Source organism: Cupressus sempervirens, chromosome 4, assembly GCF_028749045.1.
Source record: "Cupressus sempervirens isolate cs-2001-9-10 chromosome 4, ASM2874904v1, whole genome shotgun sequence".
Lineage (NCBI taxonomy): Eukaryota > Viridiplantae > Streptophyta > Pinopsida > Cupressales > Cupressaceae > Cupressus > Cupressus sempervirens.
Window position 1 is genome coordinate 844712871 of NC_143121.1, and position 16732 is coordinate 844729602.

General features: G+C 34.4%; 1 protein-coding gene across 5 annotated transcripts in view; it reads left to right on the forward strand.

Annotated features, from left to right (window-relative positions):
• The window catches only part of LOC149564026 (ras-related protein RABC1-like), a 198057-nt gene that overhangs the window by 83853 nt on the left and 97472 nt on the right, over positions 1–16732 (forward strand). For all 5 annotated transcript variants that reach the window (XM_089827133.1, XM_089827130.1, XM_089827132.1 and 2 more), the window contains 2 exons: positions 2237–2305; positions 10979–11044. In XM_089827133.1, coding sequence (XP_089683259.1) covers positions 2237–2305; positions 10979–11044 — 135 coding nt within the window. The remainder of the gene's footprint in view (positions 1–2236; positions 2306–10978; positions 11045–16732) is intronic.

Sequence of the window (16732 nt, forward strand, 5' to 3'; positions counted from 1 at the left end):
GCAACCTAAGGCTATGTAATATTACTAATATTCAGATGCATCCAATTAAGTTTGCACTTTACATTTGGATTGATATACATTCACACTACACATTGATATGATCTACTCTATTATAAAACTCTTTGAGATTTTTCCTTGAAATTAATCTGATTACCAAGTATGAATATTTGAATATCTTTCTCTTGAAATCAGGTTGCAAATTCCTGATTATTTTGATCTCGAATGCAATTATATGGATCGAGAAAATGATCCTATTTACTCATCAGATTGGGGGGCTAAATGATTATCTTATTGCACATTAACATGCCCAATAATCATAGGGCTTACTTGTTCACTTGATGTATGATCACACACGATCATAATTGGGTCATTTGAACTAGTTAAATTTAGACATCATGTCTCTTCAATGAGACTCTTCACCGAACTGTCATGTTTGTTCGTGATTAAGCCCCTTGAGTACTATATTTATATTGACCGATTGTAAGAGGAAAGACATCAAAATTGATAAATGATTCCATCTCTTCAGATCAGGACATCAAGACTAGTGATCGAATTGTATTCAGACTTAACTCACAGATTTCAGTATTGATTTGATTCATATCCATTATGTTTTGATTATCACATGCAAGATAAATTAGATTAGTATTCCCCAAGTCTGCAAATAGCCATTGCCATTACAGTCTTATCATAAGTTTAATTAACATAAACACCCCCTCACATCCCCAATTTTTGAAACTTTGGTGGGGACATCCTGAAAACTTGGGGACATCAGCCAAGGGATGGCTGGAAGTACTGAGGACGACTAGGGATGTCATAGCCATCCCCAGCAACACCGAGGATGGCCATCCATCCCCCATGCTTTACAAAAAGAATAAAAAAATGCCAATTCATTTTACCTTATGGGGGATCAATTTGTGCCCCCCACCTTGTTACATGCCCTAAAAACCCAAAAATGTGGCTTATGCTTGCATGTTCTCCATTCTTTTTACATGCATAAATTTTCAAGTTTTTTACTTATATCTCATTGACAGCAGCAATGGGGTTAAAATAAATACAAGAAGGTTAAAATACAAACGCAGAAATGAATTCAGCGATAGTAGATTTGGAGACGAGGCAAAAATATCAAATTGTAATCAATTTAAATAATAAGAATCAAATGACAGTCACAACATTAATGTTTTCATACAATAATAGACCTGACTATGCAATCACATAAACATTAGAAGACCAAGATATTGGTCATGGCATGAGTTCATGAGCCAGAATAGTTTCTTTTCAATCTTTGCTCATTCAATAATCACTGCTTCAAACAAAACTATCCTTTTGTCCATCTCTGCCTTCAGTTGACTCTGATGCTGCTGCAGTATTGGCTAAACTAGGACAGGAGCAGCTGTCTTATTTTCTTTTATGTATTTTGATTTTTATATTGAACATGAAACTGTATGGAAGCACTTAGCTTTTGGGCATTTTGGTTTTGTATGTTAAAACTTATTTACATATGTTTTGTTATCAAACGCGTATATGGTATTAATAATGAACATTGAATTCTGTTTTCCAAATTTTGAATGCATATTGTGTTTTAAAATAATGAGATGTTGCAAACTTGTATGTTAAGGATATTTAAAGGGCATGCTTTATCCATAATTTTATATGAATATCATGTATTTGCAAGATTCCTAATATATCTTAAAAGTCTCCAATAATTTACATAGCCATCCCCTTGCCGTCACCAATTTTGGCAAAAAATTTACCATGCTGGAAACTCTTCCCCTGTCCCCTGCCATCCTCACTCTGGAAAATTGAGGTAACACCAGGTAATAGGGATGGCATATATACAAGCCTTTTTGGATATTGAATGCTATACCATTACGCATAGAAATTGAATTATAAACCAAGATTGATAATTTAGTGTTAAACTAATAATAGAACATTTATTTTAGTTTCTATACACTCATAAAAGATACTGATCTAAATTTCTTGGTTTTGATTTTCTGTTGTATTATTTCATCTGAAAAATTTCTTTCTCAAATTTGATTAAATGTTTTATTTCTTACATACATACATTTTTCCTAGTTTTTGTTGTGTGGTCGGGGACAAGACTTGCATATTGAAAAATATGTTTTGAGCCAAGACATCATGTAATTGAAACAAATTATAATTCGCTGTAGCTTTTCACAATCTCTATAACTACTTGTATTCTGATGTTTTACTCATGATGTTAATGAGTTCGATGCAGGTGTTGACTTTAGGTTGAAGAAGATGAGTATAGGAGGCAAAAGGTTGAAATTAACAATTTGGGACACAGGTAATGTCTCTTGTAGTTTAACAATTACTAGTCTATATAATGTGGTAGAGCTATTTCCTTTTAAATTACACAAATAACTAACTGTTCATTCTTTGTGACTTCTAACAACATGCTGAATATGGATAACATAACATGAGAGAATAATAATAGAATTTAAAAGAGTTCAAACATTTATAAATGCACTTACTACTTAAGCTCAGAAACAAGACAGGTCTGGGTTTATAGAGGAAGCCATAAAAAGAAGTTTGCAATGTAGTCAGATGTTTAAGGTGCTGAATCTAATTATTAATTAATAATCCTAGAAAATTGAAGACACCTCTTTCAGTATAATCATACAGTTTCATGCAAAGGCATGCCACTTATATACCTATGGATACATATATACAGAAATTATTAAAATGCATGGGTATCTTGTATGAGAGGAAGGTTGGATGGTATCTGCATTATTCTGCATTTCTATTTGAACAATCAATACACCCATTGAACATCTGTTTGATTTACAATATAAAACTGTGATGAACTCACATTGAATCAGTCTAAGACAAACTTTTAGTTTTGTAAAAAATAACAACCACAATAATAGAAAACACACAAGATCTGCACAATTAACAACACAAGATTCATGTGGAAACCCTTTTAAGAAAAATCATGGAGGACCGCTTGGATCTACTGTCTGAATCCAACCACAACAAAAATAGAATGATATTACAATATTTGCAGGCATCAGCCTAGTGGAGACATCAATCCTCATCTACAATACTTGCAACCTCCAACCTACTGCAGGCACCAGCCTACTATAGACACCAATCTCACAACTGAGCACCAACTCTGCAAGAGACACCAATCTCTTCTTTTAGGAGCCATCAACCTCTTTTGCGAAAATTCATTTTCTAGATGTTGCTTTGTCAACGGACAATGAACATGTTTTTTGTACTCCCATATTTCACAAAATCTTCTCAGTATTAAATCGTCTTTGCATTAAATATTCTCTTTCCTATATTCAAATTATAAAACATTTTCTCACACATCATACGAACAAACATCCTTCACCTTTTTATACCTCTTGGGTACAAAAATCAATTAGATTGAACACATAGGTCGGTCATATAAAATCAAATCATAATAGTTAATTACATGAGTCAGTCTCCAATTACATTGCTTTCAAAATAGTAAAATTGCACAAGTCAACCTCCTACCAAAGTCACTATAATAAACAACCTCCCCAACTTTCAGATCAACAACTTTTGTCATCAATGACAATATTTCCAACAATCTCACTGTAATATCAAAATTTAAGACTATATTTCAATCTACCTTTTTGAACAAAACAGAATCTGACATCAATAACAACACTTCCAACAAATTGTGAATGCGACATATATGTCTCTTAAATCAGTTCAAATTCCCATGAACATCATTGCATCACTTTTACATACCTTTTGTCAAACTTTCATGTTCTCCCCCTCATAAATCTTCTTATTATACATTCTTAAGTCTTCTGTTATAGCCAGAGTTCTGCCTCTAACTATGACTGATTTTCATGTTTTCTTCTTCACAAAATGTGCATGTATTCCTCCTTTATAATTATTCTTTTGAATGATTTTTAATCAAATCCTCTGTACATTAATCTGCTGATGCATGTAAGATAAATCTTTTTCTCCATTCATTATTAAAAATATACGTCTCGTTTTATTTTTATTTCTTCATATTCCACTTGAAAGAATCCAATTCTTTAAGAGAGATACCACTTCACAGTGGACATGTCTTCTCGTAATGAATCACTGTATTACTAGTAGCTGCCTTTGTAATATTTTAGTTTCTGCTCCTTTCTTCCTATGTGCTCTTTTGTCTTATAAGCTATCTTTCAAAAGCATTTGTTGCTCTTTATAATAATTCTCTATAATAAGCCTTGCTGGCTCTCAAACTATCTATGCTGAAGAATTGACATCTATTTTTATTTTTTAGGTTTTGCAATTCTTGATACAACAATATAGCAGGAAAATAGAACATATTGCAATAATAATTTCAACTCAAATATTTGGATATTACATAGGGAGTATACAGCTGAAAATTCCAGATTTTAAAATCAACTTAGATACTAAGTATTTTCACAAAATAACAACCTAGTTGATAAAATATCCCCTATTATCTAAAAATAAATAAAAAATAGAAGTTTCAATCCATGAACTTATAGGTGAAACATGCCTTGTAACCCTCTGAAATGAAGACTATGAGCAACAAAAGAATTCTTCAATAAACAAATATAGCTGCAGGTATGGAGAATGTTGCTTCCAAAGTTTAGACAGAAAATAATGCCCAACAACAGATATAAATGGGTACTTTACCAACACCAAATTCACCAGCACACAATTTGATATAACATTTGTAGTGAATCCCTTTAGGAATTCTAGAAAAAACTCCAGCAACAAAAAAAAAATAAACTTCTCCTTAGCAACAGTTAATACAGTAGGAGAAATGACAAATTGTATACCTTAGCACAATTTGGCAAGCAATCTTGGGATAATTCTCAGAATTGAATATACAATACTTCAAATGTAGATCCCAAACCCTTATACCTTAGCAAGGGAATTGAAATACAAAAAACTAATAACCCTCTCAAGAGAATAATAAAAAAGAAAATAGACAATTGGATGCCTTTCCCATTAAACAACCTCATATTTATAATCTCCAAATGGGACAAGTTTTTCAAATGAGCTTCACTTAAGAAGCTTCTTCCACACAACGTTAAAATATTATGAGGTGTCATTATCATATAATTTATTAATTGCTTTTGGCTCCAAAAATGACCTTTTCCACCATAACATAGTATTTTGACACACAAGGCCACTGTTTCTTTGGCCCATGATTAAATTTTTTTCAACCTAGTTCCAACGAGCTATGATAATGAGATGTCCAACATTACACACCAAAAATAGCAACCTCAACATATTTAGATGAATAATAATAATAATTCCCCCGTCTTGTGAAAAGAACTGAAGAAGCATCAAAATTAGAATCTGACAACACTAGAGTGATCCTGATGAAGAAAGAGGATGAATGAACTTGATGGAATGACTTACTATAAATAGACACTCTCTCCAAGATCCTTGGAGCCAAAACCAAAAGCTCGAAATAAAAACTAAGAAAATCACTCAACTCCTCTAACTCAATTGAGCTCATCAAAAACAATAGTTTGACTTACTATAAATAGTAAATCCCTTAATTGGAGCTAGAACACACCATAGGCTATTGGAAAGCTTATAACCCCACAACTGAGACCCTCAAATCCCATTATTATCTCACAAGGGTCACAATGGTGAACTGACCAAACCAACTACAAGAACCTGCTAAAAACAGAGACATTCTAGTCCTCCCTCCTTAAGATTGCTTGTCCCCAAGCAATCCTAGAGCAAAATGAACATCACAGACCACCTGGATCCCAAGGGTAGCATTGCATGCTATCCTTGTTGTGTACAAGCAACTCTTGTAACACCAATACCCAAATAACAAACATCGACATCAAAATCATCTGAAAGTTGACTCTATGCACTGATGAAGGAAACAACTTATCAGAACTCAACCCAACTGAAATACCAACTTTGTCCACTCCTGAGTCCCCATCAAACTGACACTCATACCCAACTGCACAGTGGAGACATTAACGACCATAAGTATCTGAATCACTATTTGTTATGGGTGTGTGTTGCAAGTGTTCTAACTTATAGTTGTCGATCCCATTTACAAAAGATTGTGCTAACCCATCCGATAATACATGGTATGAAATTGGAGCCAACCTACGTTGACGTGAAATCAAATCCTCTACATGTGGGTCAAAATAAAAATGATGAGCACATCCCATTAAATAATGCTAGTAGAAAGCCCCAATCTTTGTCAATGGCTCGTCAACACCAATCTGCGAATTAGGAGACGAATCCTATCTCTAACTCCACACAACTACTTGCTGGGTAGGATCCTGAGCAAGCCTCTTAGCAAATCCGACCACAAAATCCCTGTTGGGAAGCATTGTAGCCAAAGTCCCTACAATCTTGTGCACCAATTATTGTATAGCCCGAGAGCTCTGAATGAGAGTACTCTTAGGCACTCTATATGAATCCTCTTGCACCTCCAAACTCTCCAAAAGATACTCCATGAAATACTCTTTGCAGTAAAAATTATATGTGGAAGCATCAATATGCTTCCCTGCAACCTACAACTGATCCCTCTAAGAATGTGCAGTAAAAATTATATGAGATGAAGAAATAGATTCGCTTCCAGCAAAAGGAAGCAAATCACCCTGAGAGCTCATCACCATTGATGCTCTCACCTCCTCTGTACCTACTACATCCATATCTTAGATGGATTTGACTACCACATCATCACATCTTCGTCCCCCACCATGGAAGCAAACTCAACACCAACCACAATATGTTGCTGAACAGTTTCTGGGTTTGGGGTCGACTGTACCCACTTCAACTCTACGGTAACCTTATCCAACTTCGAATATAACTCTTGAAGAGCCAACTGAGTACATTGAAGAGATTCCACAGTCACCTCAAGGTCTTGGGTAAGCTCAACCACCTCCTTCTCTTTACCTAACAATGCCTCATAACAGGTGTTGCCCAATTAATAAGGTAATCCCTGTTAGCAACTAATTATGAATAATTACACTTCAAGGTCCTGATAGCCTTGCGAAGCACATGAACCTCTGCTAGAGAAAGAGTACTGTCATCTTGCTCATTTGACATAGGAGCTATTACGATAATAGATAGTTTTTATTATCTTTGTTTAGTATCTAATGTTTGTCTATTGTATTCTCCTATATATATTAGAAAGTTTCCAATATTTGGTTTCCTGTTTCTAGAATAGAATGTTTATGTTTTTTATGATTGTTTCTTAAGGAAACATCGTTCAATATCTTGTATAAATTGATGACTGTTAATATTAAGCAAATATTTACAAATTGCTTTGTAATAGGAGCACCCCAACCATATGTGGCTAACATTTGACAAATAGTATCATAATGATCAAGAGATGATGAGATGTCACTATCACTCACCTTCAGCTGATTGGTTACTTGATGACTTTGTCACTCCAAACTCCTATGCAAGCTCTCTATCTTGCTAACTCCATTGTGATAGAAAGTTGAATCAGAGCTGCTCACCAAAAGATTGCTTATTGCATGTGTGCTACCATCCTCGCACACATTCACAATCGAGGTACAACTACTCGGTACCTCAACTGACACCTCCTCTGAAGAAGCAAAAGCCTATGCAGTATCACACTCCTCACATGACTCTACTTCCCCTCAATAGAAAGTCTCTATAAATCCTGATTCTGGAACCCATCCAAAACCTCTTCAGAGTCATCACTCAATAACTGACACAGGATATCATACCCAGTGCAACTCATAGCATCATCAAATGGATCATCAAATGTGTTCATGCCATCTACATCCAAACCTCCTAATAGAGTCTCATCTACTGTCACCTGACTCTACACACCTGACTCTATGTAATGTTGTGAATCAACAATGCTAGAGCATGAACTCACATCTACTGACTCCACTATAACACCCAAACCACCACCAGCACAACTGGGTGACTCCATACATACATTATTCCCACCCGAGGGAGAAACTGCCTCCCGCAATGGTGCAATACTATGACAACTCACATACAAACCTCCAATAACAATCCCATCCTCAAGAGAGCCTCAAGTATCAAAGGCAACAACTACATCGACTATCTCTACTAATTGCAGCAACAACTTTAGGAGCCTCAACCTGCTAAAGCTCAGTATCGCTATCCTCCGCTGCCACGGACACAACCACATCTCCGTGAAACAAGTCCATCATCAACATTGTGGATAGGATAGCAAGTGTTGTACTAAATATAGGTACATCTGCATCATAGACAGCTGTCATTGAAAACTTAAGCTTCCTTCCTGACAACCTTGACTCTAACCTTCTAAAGGTGGAAACCATATACCTTGCTACATTGTCAACTGTCTTGAGATCTGACAGTCTCTGCACCAACTTCTGCCGATGAAGGCTAAGTCTTTCTATATTCTCTCTCAAGGCATTTATTTTCCTGCTATCTTCCTTACTACTCTGCTAGCTCCTAGAATTAGTAGACCTCATGTATCTGTCCATAGCTAGAAAATAATAGAGTGCTAGCCACTCCAAATACAACATATGTGAAATAATAATATATTTCCTACCCCACAGGATGGTAGGAAACTGCTCTGATACCACCGTAATAAGCCCTGCTGGGTCTCAAACTATCTATGCTAAAGAATTCATATCTTTTTTGTTTTTTGAGGTTTTGCAATTCTTGATACAACAATATAGCAGCAAATTAGAAGATATTTCAATAATAATTTCAACTCAAATATTTGGATATTACATAGGGAATATACAGCTGAAAAATTCCAGATTTTTACATCAACTTAGATACTAAATATTTTCACAAAATATCAACCTAGTTGATAAAATATCCCCTATTATCTAAATCAAAAATATTAAAAAAATTAGAAGTTACAATCCATGAACTTATAGGTAAAACATGCTTGTAACCCTCTGAAATAAAGACTGAGCAACAAAAAAAGTTCTTCAACAAACAAATATTGCTGCAGATATGGATAATAATTCTTCCAAAGTGTAGATAGAAAATAACACCCAACAGTAGATATAAATGGGCACTCAACAAACTCCAAATTAACTAGCACACAATTTGATATAACAATTGTAGTGAATCCCTTCACAAATTCTAGAACAACCTCCAACAACAAGAACAGATTATACTTCTCTTTAGCAACGGTTAATATAGTAGGAGAAATGACAAATTGTATACCTCAACACAATTTTCCAAGCAATCTCGGGATGATTTTTTGAATTGAATCTACAATACTTTAGCTGTAGATCCCAAACTCTTATACCTCAGCAAGGGAATTCAAATGTAGAAAACTTAGAAACCCTTTCAAAAGAATAATAAAAAAGAAAATGGATGTTTGTCCCATCAAATGGCCTCATATTTATAATCTCCAAATGGCATAGGTTTCCCAAATGAACCTCTCTTAAGAAGCTTCCTCCACACAATGTTATAATATAATTAAGTGCCATTATAATATAATTTATTAATTGCTTTTGGCTCAAAAAATGACCTTTTCCACCATATCTCTCATGTAAGGCCACTGTTTCTTGTGCCTATGATTTAAAACTTTTCAACCTGATTCCAAGGAGCTATGATACTGAGGTGACCAACATTAAACACCAACAAAAATAGCAACCTCAACATATTTAGATGAATAATAATAATAATTCACCCATTTTGCAAAAATAACCGAAGAAGCATCAAAATCAAAATCTGACAACACCAGAGTGATCCCAACGAAGAAAGATGTTGAATGAACCTGACAAGGTGACTTACTATAATAAGACGCTCCTTCCAATATTATTTGAGCCCAAACCATAAGCCCAAAATGAAAACTAAGAGCATCACTCAACATATCTAACTCAACTGAGCACATCAAAACTAACAGTTTGACTTACTGTAGTAAGTCTCTCAAATGGAGCCAAAATATACCATAGGCTGCTAGAAAGCCTATAACCCCTCAACTAAGACCCTCAAATTCCATTGTCATCTCATGAGGGTCGCGATGGTGAACTCACCAAGCCAAGTGCAAGAATTTGCTAAAAATGGAAACATTACATTCTCTTTATATGCCATTTAACGTACTAGAATAACTAATAAATATCGTCATTGTTGCATTCTGTTTTATTTTAATATATATGAATATATATCACTTATACTAATTTACTTGGACAATCTATTATGTGTTTATAAAGGGTCAGTGGTTTTTGTTTTTGATATCAATGACAATATGTCCAACAGGGATATAATTTTGCAAAAGGTTGATGGCATTTATTTTATGTTCTTGTTAACCTTAACAAACCATGACTTAATAGTGATGTTCTAATTTATTTCTATTCAGCAGCTTTTTCTTTGGAAAGGTTCATGTTCCGACTTCTCAAAAATGGTGAATTCAGTAAGAGTAGTTTTGCATATAAGAATAAGTCATTGCTCACATAGTGACAATGCAGTATTTACTTTGGAAAAAAGTGACTCTTCGTCTGCAAGAGGAAAAAGGCAAGGTTAATTTGTTACATGTGATGGTATCAACTAGTTATAGATTTTAATAACTTGTTTAAGCCATGGGCACAGTACCCTGTTTTGTTTATGATTCTCTAATAAATACTTTTAAACAATATTTTCAATTTTAAATCATTTTTCTTGGAGTATTGTGATTGGTTTTATCTATTTACTAAACCAATATGATCCTATCATTGAGTCCCTTAAATACTTATTTTATTCGTGATCAAAATCTGAAGGTGCTTATGTAAATATTTACCAAAGAGGTGAATTTCTAGTCAGAATGCCCATCATCATGAGCATAATTTTAATGATCTATCATATAAGTTCTAGATTGCATGTCATATGTTTGTATTTTAACTCTTAATCGTATACAAGTCAACTCTAAACTTTTCTAGTTAGGAACCAAACTTAACAAATTTGGACTGCGAGATATTATGGATCATAACTTTGTACACTTCTTTTGAGTGAGGAGGCAGGTTCAAACTATGTATTTAATTATTGTCACTTATTTTTCTTGCAGCTGGCCAAGAACGTTTTCGGACATTAACTAGTGCATACTATAGAGGAGCACAAGGCGTTATTTTTGGTAAGTGGCTTTAGGGCCTTTATAATTTACTTTATGTTTGTATTTTATTTGGGTTATATGCTTTTTTGTCTTTCATTTTTGGGTGCAGCTGCCTTTTGGCTGTGGCAGGGGTGCTCGGGTGTGTAGAGTACCCATCAGTCCCTACACCTGGTACTCCATGCTTTTTGCCCGAGTCTGCATCCCAGGGTTTCACTATTAAGAACATCAAATATATTAATTAAGCCCATAGAATCTTTATTCAACTAAACATTGATTTCCAAATCTTAAAGGCATATTATGAAAATTAGCAGTTCGTATCTCTACTAGTGTCGTTCGTATCTCTACTAGTGTCATTAATCCTTTTGGACACTGGCATTTTAGAATCTCAAATTCTCTATGATGCTAAATTGAGCACCACAAAATTTGAGAACAATAGCCAATATATTTTTAAGGGAGTAAAATCCCTTTTAAGTTTCATGTAAATCTAGGCTATTTAAAATAAAGCAATTAACATCACTTTATTGATGTGAGTTATGTGACATCTAACAACATGCAAAATAAAATACCAAGTATCCTATGCTCTCTTGTACAGGGAAAGCTCAAATTCTAAACAATATGGAAATGTGTGATCAAATAAGGCAACCCAAAGGATTACACCGCAAACTAGCGATTTTATGTTGGATATAACTTAGTTGAAATGATGTGATCTTGTTGGTTATCATGAAGGAACTTACATAAATGTTTGTTGACTCAATCAATTAATTTTCCTTCAAAGGAATTGGAACTTGAACTAAATTACCTCAAACTTCATCTTAAAAAGGATAAGGGTTTTGAGAGCCGAAGCTACTTCCTAAGGATAATGATAACAATGGATGATGTTTGGATTTTAGAATTACTTAAAACAAGCTTTTTTTTTGCCATGCAGAAACAACTTAATTAAACATGATGCAATCTCCAAAGGCAACAAAGGATTTTCAAGTTGTAAACATTTATCTAATTACTCAATATTTTCGCAAACTAAATGAACATCCACAATTGTACTTGTTCTTAAGTGGGGTTCAGACTAACCATACACTACAATGTGCAATCAACAAACTGTAATGCTATGAAGTAAGGAATTCATCAAATATCTTCACATTTTTCCATTAAAACCAGTGAACGTGTAATTGTGATGTATGGTAATCTGGTCCATTTAATGAGCAACTCTTGACTTATACATATCTACCAGAATGAGAATCCCTTCATGATTGTAACTTCTATGGTTCATCAATTAATCTTTATTGGTTGTTTGTTTTATCATATCTTATTAATATTGATCTTAATGACTGATAACCATTTTATAAGTGATAATTGTTTGATGGATTAACACTGGTGTATAGTTACATATAGTTTATACTTAGACGCCTTAGAAGAACGCTGATCATCACATATGCATTTTTTTACCATTTGTTATTAATAACCCATGTTTGTCCATTTATTAATATTGATTGGTCTTTTAGAAACAATTGATTCATTAAGTCTATTCGATATTATCAGTCTGATTTTGCTGCGAACCATTGGTACAGACGACTAGTTGACATCCTAATGATTCTTATTTGATCTATTCATTATTTATTTTTATTCTTAAAACTTATTTCAAAAAGGGGACATCACAGTCTGCCCATTCTCAAAGTTGCTTTCTCAAGAAATCTCAATTATATACAATCTTTCATCGGAAATAGCTTCTATTGTGCAACTCTATTATTTACAAGTGCATCGAGAATTGGCAATGTTTGCAATTGTAAGCTTGCACTCATCTTCTAGAGAAAATGATCAAGGCTATTTTGTATTGGCATCAAAATTGATTTGGAGTTGACCAACTTTTGGCAGCAAATTCATATTTTTGGATTCACTCTATGTAACAAACGAACTTTTATGACTAATTTAAAGACATTAAAAGATCTAATAACTTCTAACTCTATAAGTAACTGATTCCATTTCACATGACAAAGACTTCCTTTACATTAACAGATTATAACTATGATTAAAGTAACTGTTACTAATCTAACTGTATTTCATATTCAGCTGATATGACAAGAACAGAAAATAAATAATTACATTGAAAATAATTTAACCATTACTATTAGAAAAAACATGTTCAACTGAAATATAAAGCAACGATTGTCTTTCCTTACCGAATTCATACTTAATCGAAATTAAAACATGCTTTTATTCAATGGCAATATTTACTCTTTTTGAAATATAAGACTGTCTAATTATTCCTACTAAAAGATTAAAAAGTAAAAGTGTAAAAGAAACATACAGTAATAACGGAAGATTCTTTCTCTGGTTGTACAAATTTTGGCATTGGTGAGAGGAGAAGCATTGACATAGGCTTAATCTCCCAACCTCAGAACTTACTCATCCCCACACATCCTAACTTATTAGAATGGCCCTCCCTACCTCAAGATCGGGCTTGGGATGTTCTTCAGTCCAACCATCCGAGCTACCGGGTGGTTTGAGTGCCCAATAAGTTATACCTATATAACTGACGTCAACGGACAAACAAGTGATCTCAAGATTGGCACATGTGCCTATAAACTACCTTGATCAAGGATTTTAGATGGGTGCATGGACCTAATCACCACCATTCGACTTGACAACAAATTCCATTACCGGGACATGCATGAGCTATTAATTATTCATTACTTAGATGTTCATATCTGATTTCATTATGGGTTCTTGCAGGTTAATTTCACCTCTTCACCATTCTATGGCTTCTTTGTTGGGTGAATCCTAGGTGCCTGAAAGATTATGATCATCCTATTATTATTTACACCTCTTCACCATTCCATGGCTTCTTTGCCAGTGAATTCCTCGGTGTTTGTAAGATTATAAGCATTCTGGTATTATTTACACCTCTTACCTTTCTATGGCATCTTGCCAGTGAATTCCTCAGTGTTTGTAAGTATTTTGATCATGTTCGAAAATTATGATAGCAAGGTCATTGATGTCGGTTCACATAATCAAACAAGTTTCTATAGCTACCATTTGAATTCATAAATGATGTAAATCACAAGGATATTCGATGGAGATCTTCAATGATTTCTATGTAATGCAAGGGACCAATAGCAAGTATTATAATCAATCTCAGTCTAACAATGCATAGCCGGCTATGGATGGATGTTCTAATTAGAATAGGAAGAAATTATGAACTTGAAAACATATTTTTTTTTATTCTCAGTCCTATCATTATGTACCGACTGCAATGAGACATTATACTTAGTGAAGAAAGAACTATGAATTACAAATGCTTATACTATATTTCATTTAACCCTGGAAATGAATAACCGACTACAATCAGGCTTATTCTTAGAAAAGAAGAAGGAAAATTATGACATGAGATTGCTTAAATTCGTGACGGGTGATTGAGGTTCGGACACGGCCCTTCTCGCCCTTGGCTGGAACTCCTGTTGACACTTTGCTCACCTGCTAGTGACACTTGATTTCAGACTTCAGACATCGGTAGAATTGAGAAGAATAAGGTAATCTGGGTTGAGAAAGTTTGGGAAAATGTTCGGCTGAGAATGTCTATGCTCGGCTTAAAATGAAATGTATCAGATAGTAGAAAGGGGAGAAAAGAATGATGTTGCTTGGTCGATCATGGCTCTCTTAAAGACTAGCCGAGATTCCTTGGCTTCTATCGATTCTAGGATGACTATTTGAATTCAAAACATTAATTTGATTTGAAAAGAAGAGAAATATAGAGGGAAAAGAAATGAGGAGTTGAAGAGTTATAATTTTTATTTTATTATTATAATACGTTCTTATATACGTTCACATAAGTACATTGATGAGGTGACATCATTAGATTATATTATTATAATTTATTGGTCCCATTTCATTTTTATATTTATGTGTTTGTATGTAAGTGTTTATTATAATGATAAGATAAAAATTAATAATCATTCTCTAAAGGTATGCATTATAATTTAATTATTAAATATTTAATGTTTTCTTATATTGTTTCCTTAATAGCTCATGCGGGTCCCATAATGTAACCTTTGGACAAGTCTTCGTATCCTTTCCAAGGAAGTCTTAGGTCATACTTGCCGATCCTGATGACTGAACCAAATCAACATCCCATTCCAATGATCTCGTTTAGCAATGCTTCCCCTCTCTTCGGTCTTCTCCTGCAATCACCCATGTAAAACATTCTCGCCAAAATATTAATTCCATAGTAATTCAAAACAAAATATATTGATTGTAAATTCAAATCAAACAATTGCTAATCATCTAATAATAGTTATAGGTTACCAGCCATTTCATCAACAGTTAGTACAATGTGTATAAATAACTAACTCATTTCACATGATCATTGAAAGAAATAATTCATTAACAGTTGGTACAACGTATATAAATAACTAACTCATTTCACATGATCATGAAAAAAAAATTCGTTAATAGTTGGTACAACGTATATATATCACTCACTCATTTCACATGATCATGAAAAGAAATAATTCGTTAAACCAACAATTATGATCAAACTAAAAATTAGGGCAAAATTTGGGATGTGACACTAGTTATTCTCTTATTCTAGATCAATCGAAGTAGAACCACACATGGAGTGTACACTTGAAAATGTTAAATAAATATACGAATATATGAAGATGCAAAGAATACACAAATGTATAAACACACAAGCACACTGTAATGTCCCTGTCATAAAATAAATGTATTTAATTAAACCTTGTTAATGGGTCGATTGATTTAATGTATCGCAGACCCATTTTTATTTTGTTTCTGTAGTTTGTGTCGCAGTTGGCTATCTTTGTACACCCTCGAAAAATTTTCCGACGGGTATTTAAGCACGGCTTGTAGGTAGTCTTTAGGTATGTAATTTGGATTATTTTCTCTATACTGCGAATTCTTATTTGAGTTCTCTGTTGTTCGCCATTTCGGAAGTGAAAGATCTTCCTTGCATGGCTATTTTGGTTTCGATGGGATTCAACGCTCACCCTATTCCGTCACCTGTAATACTTCGCTCGGATCTGGCAAATTAGAGCATCGTCATATTGCGAATATCAATTGAATGTTACTGTGTTCATTCTTCATTTCTTGTTTTGAGTTTTACCTTGGTTGTATTAGTAATTTGGTCCCCACCAACACCGACTTCATTTGCACCACATCCTCGGACATAGACATCTATATTGTACGGCTCTCATTACAACATACAACCCTCTAAAAACCATCCGTATGACCATGCTTTGTGTCCACCGTACAACTCTCTGCAATCTCCATACGGCCATGTTTTGTATCCCCCATACGGCCTCCTAAAATGTTCGTACTGCCATGCTTGGTGCCATCGTACGGCCTTCTAAAACCTCCATGCGGCCATGATTGGTGTCCACCTTATGCCCTTCTGAATTATCCCGTACGGCCCTGCTTGTTTACATCGTACAACTAATAGACTCTCTCCTCCAAACACTGTACGGACTGTCTTCTCTAACGTACGGCCAAGCATCTTCCGTACAACCAAGTTTGGCCACCGTATAGCCTCCTGTGACCTTCGTACGAACTTACCTGATATCATGCGACATCCATACACCACCCACACAGTAGACCATACACCATCATTTTATTGTTTATTCTGATCCCAAGGGACAACAGGAACATTACAGTAGCATCAGAGCTTTTGATCCTACCTGCCTATGGAAGTGAATGCAA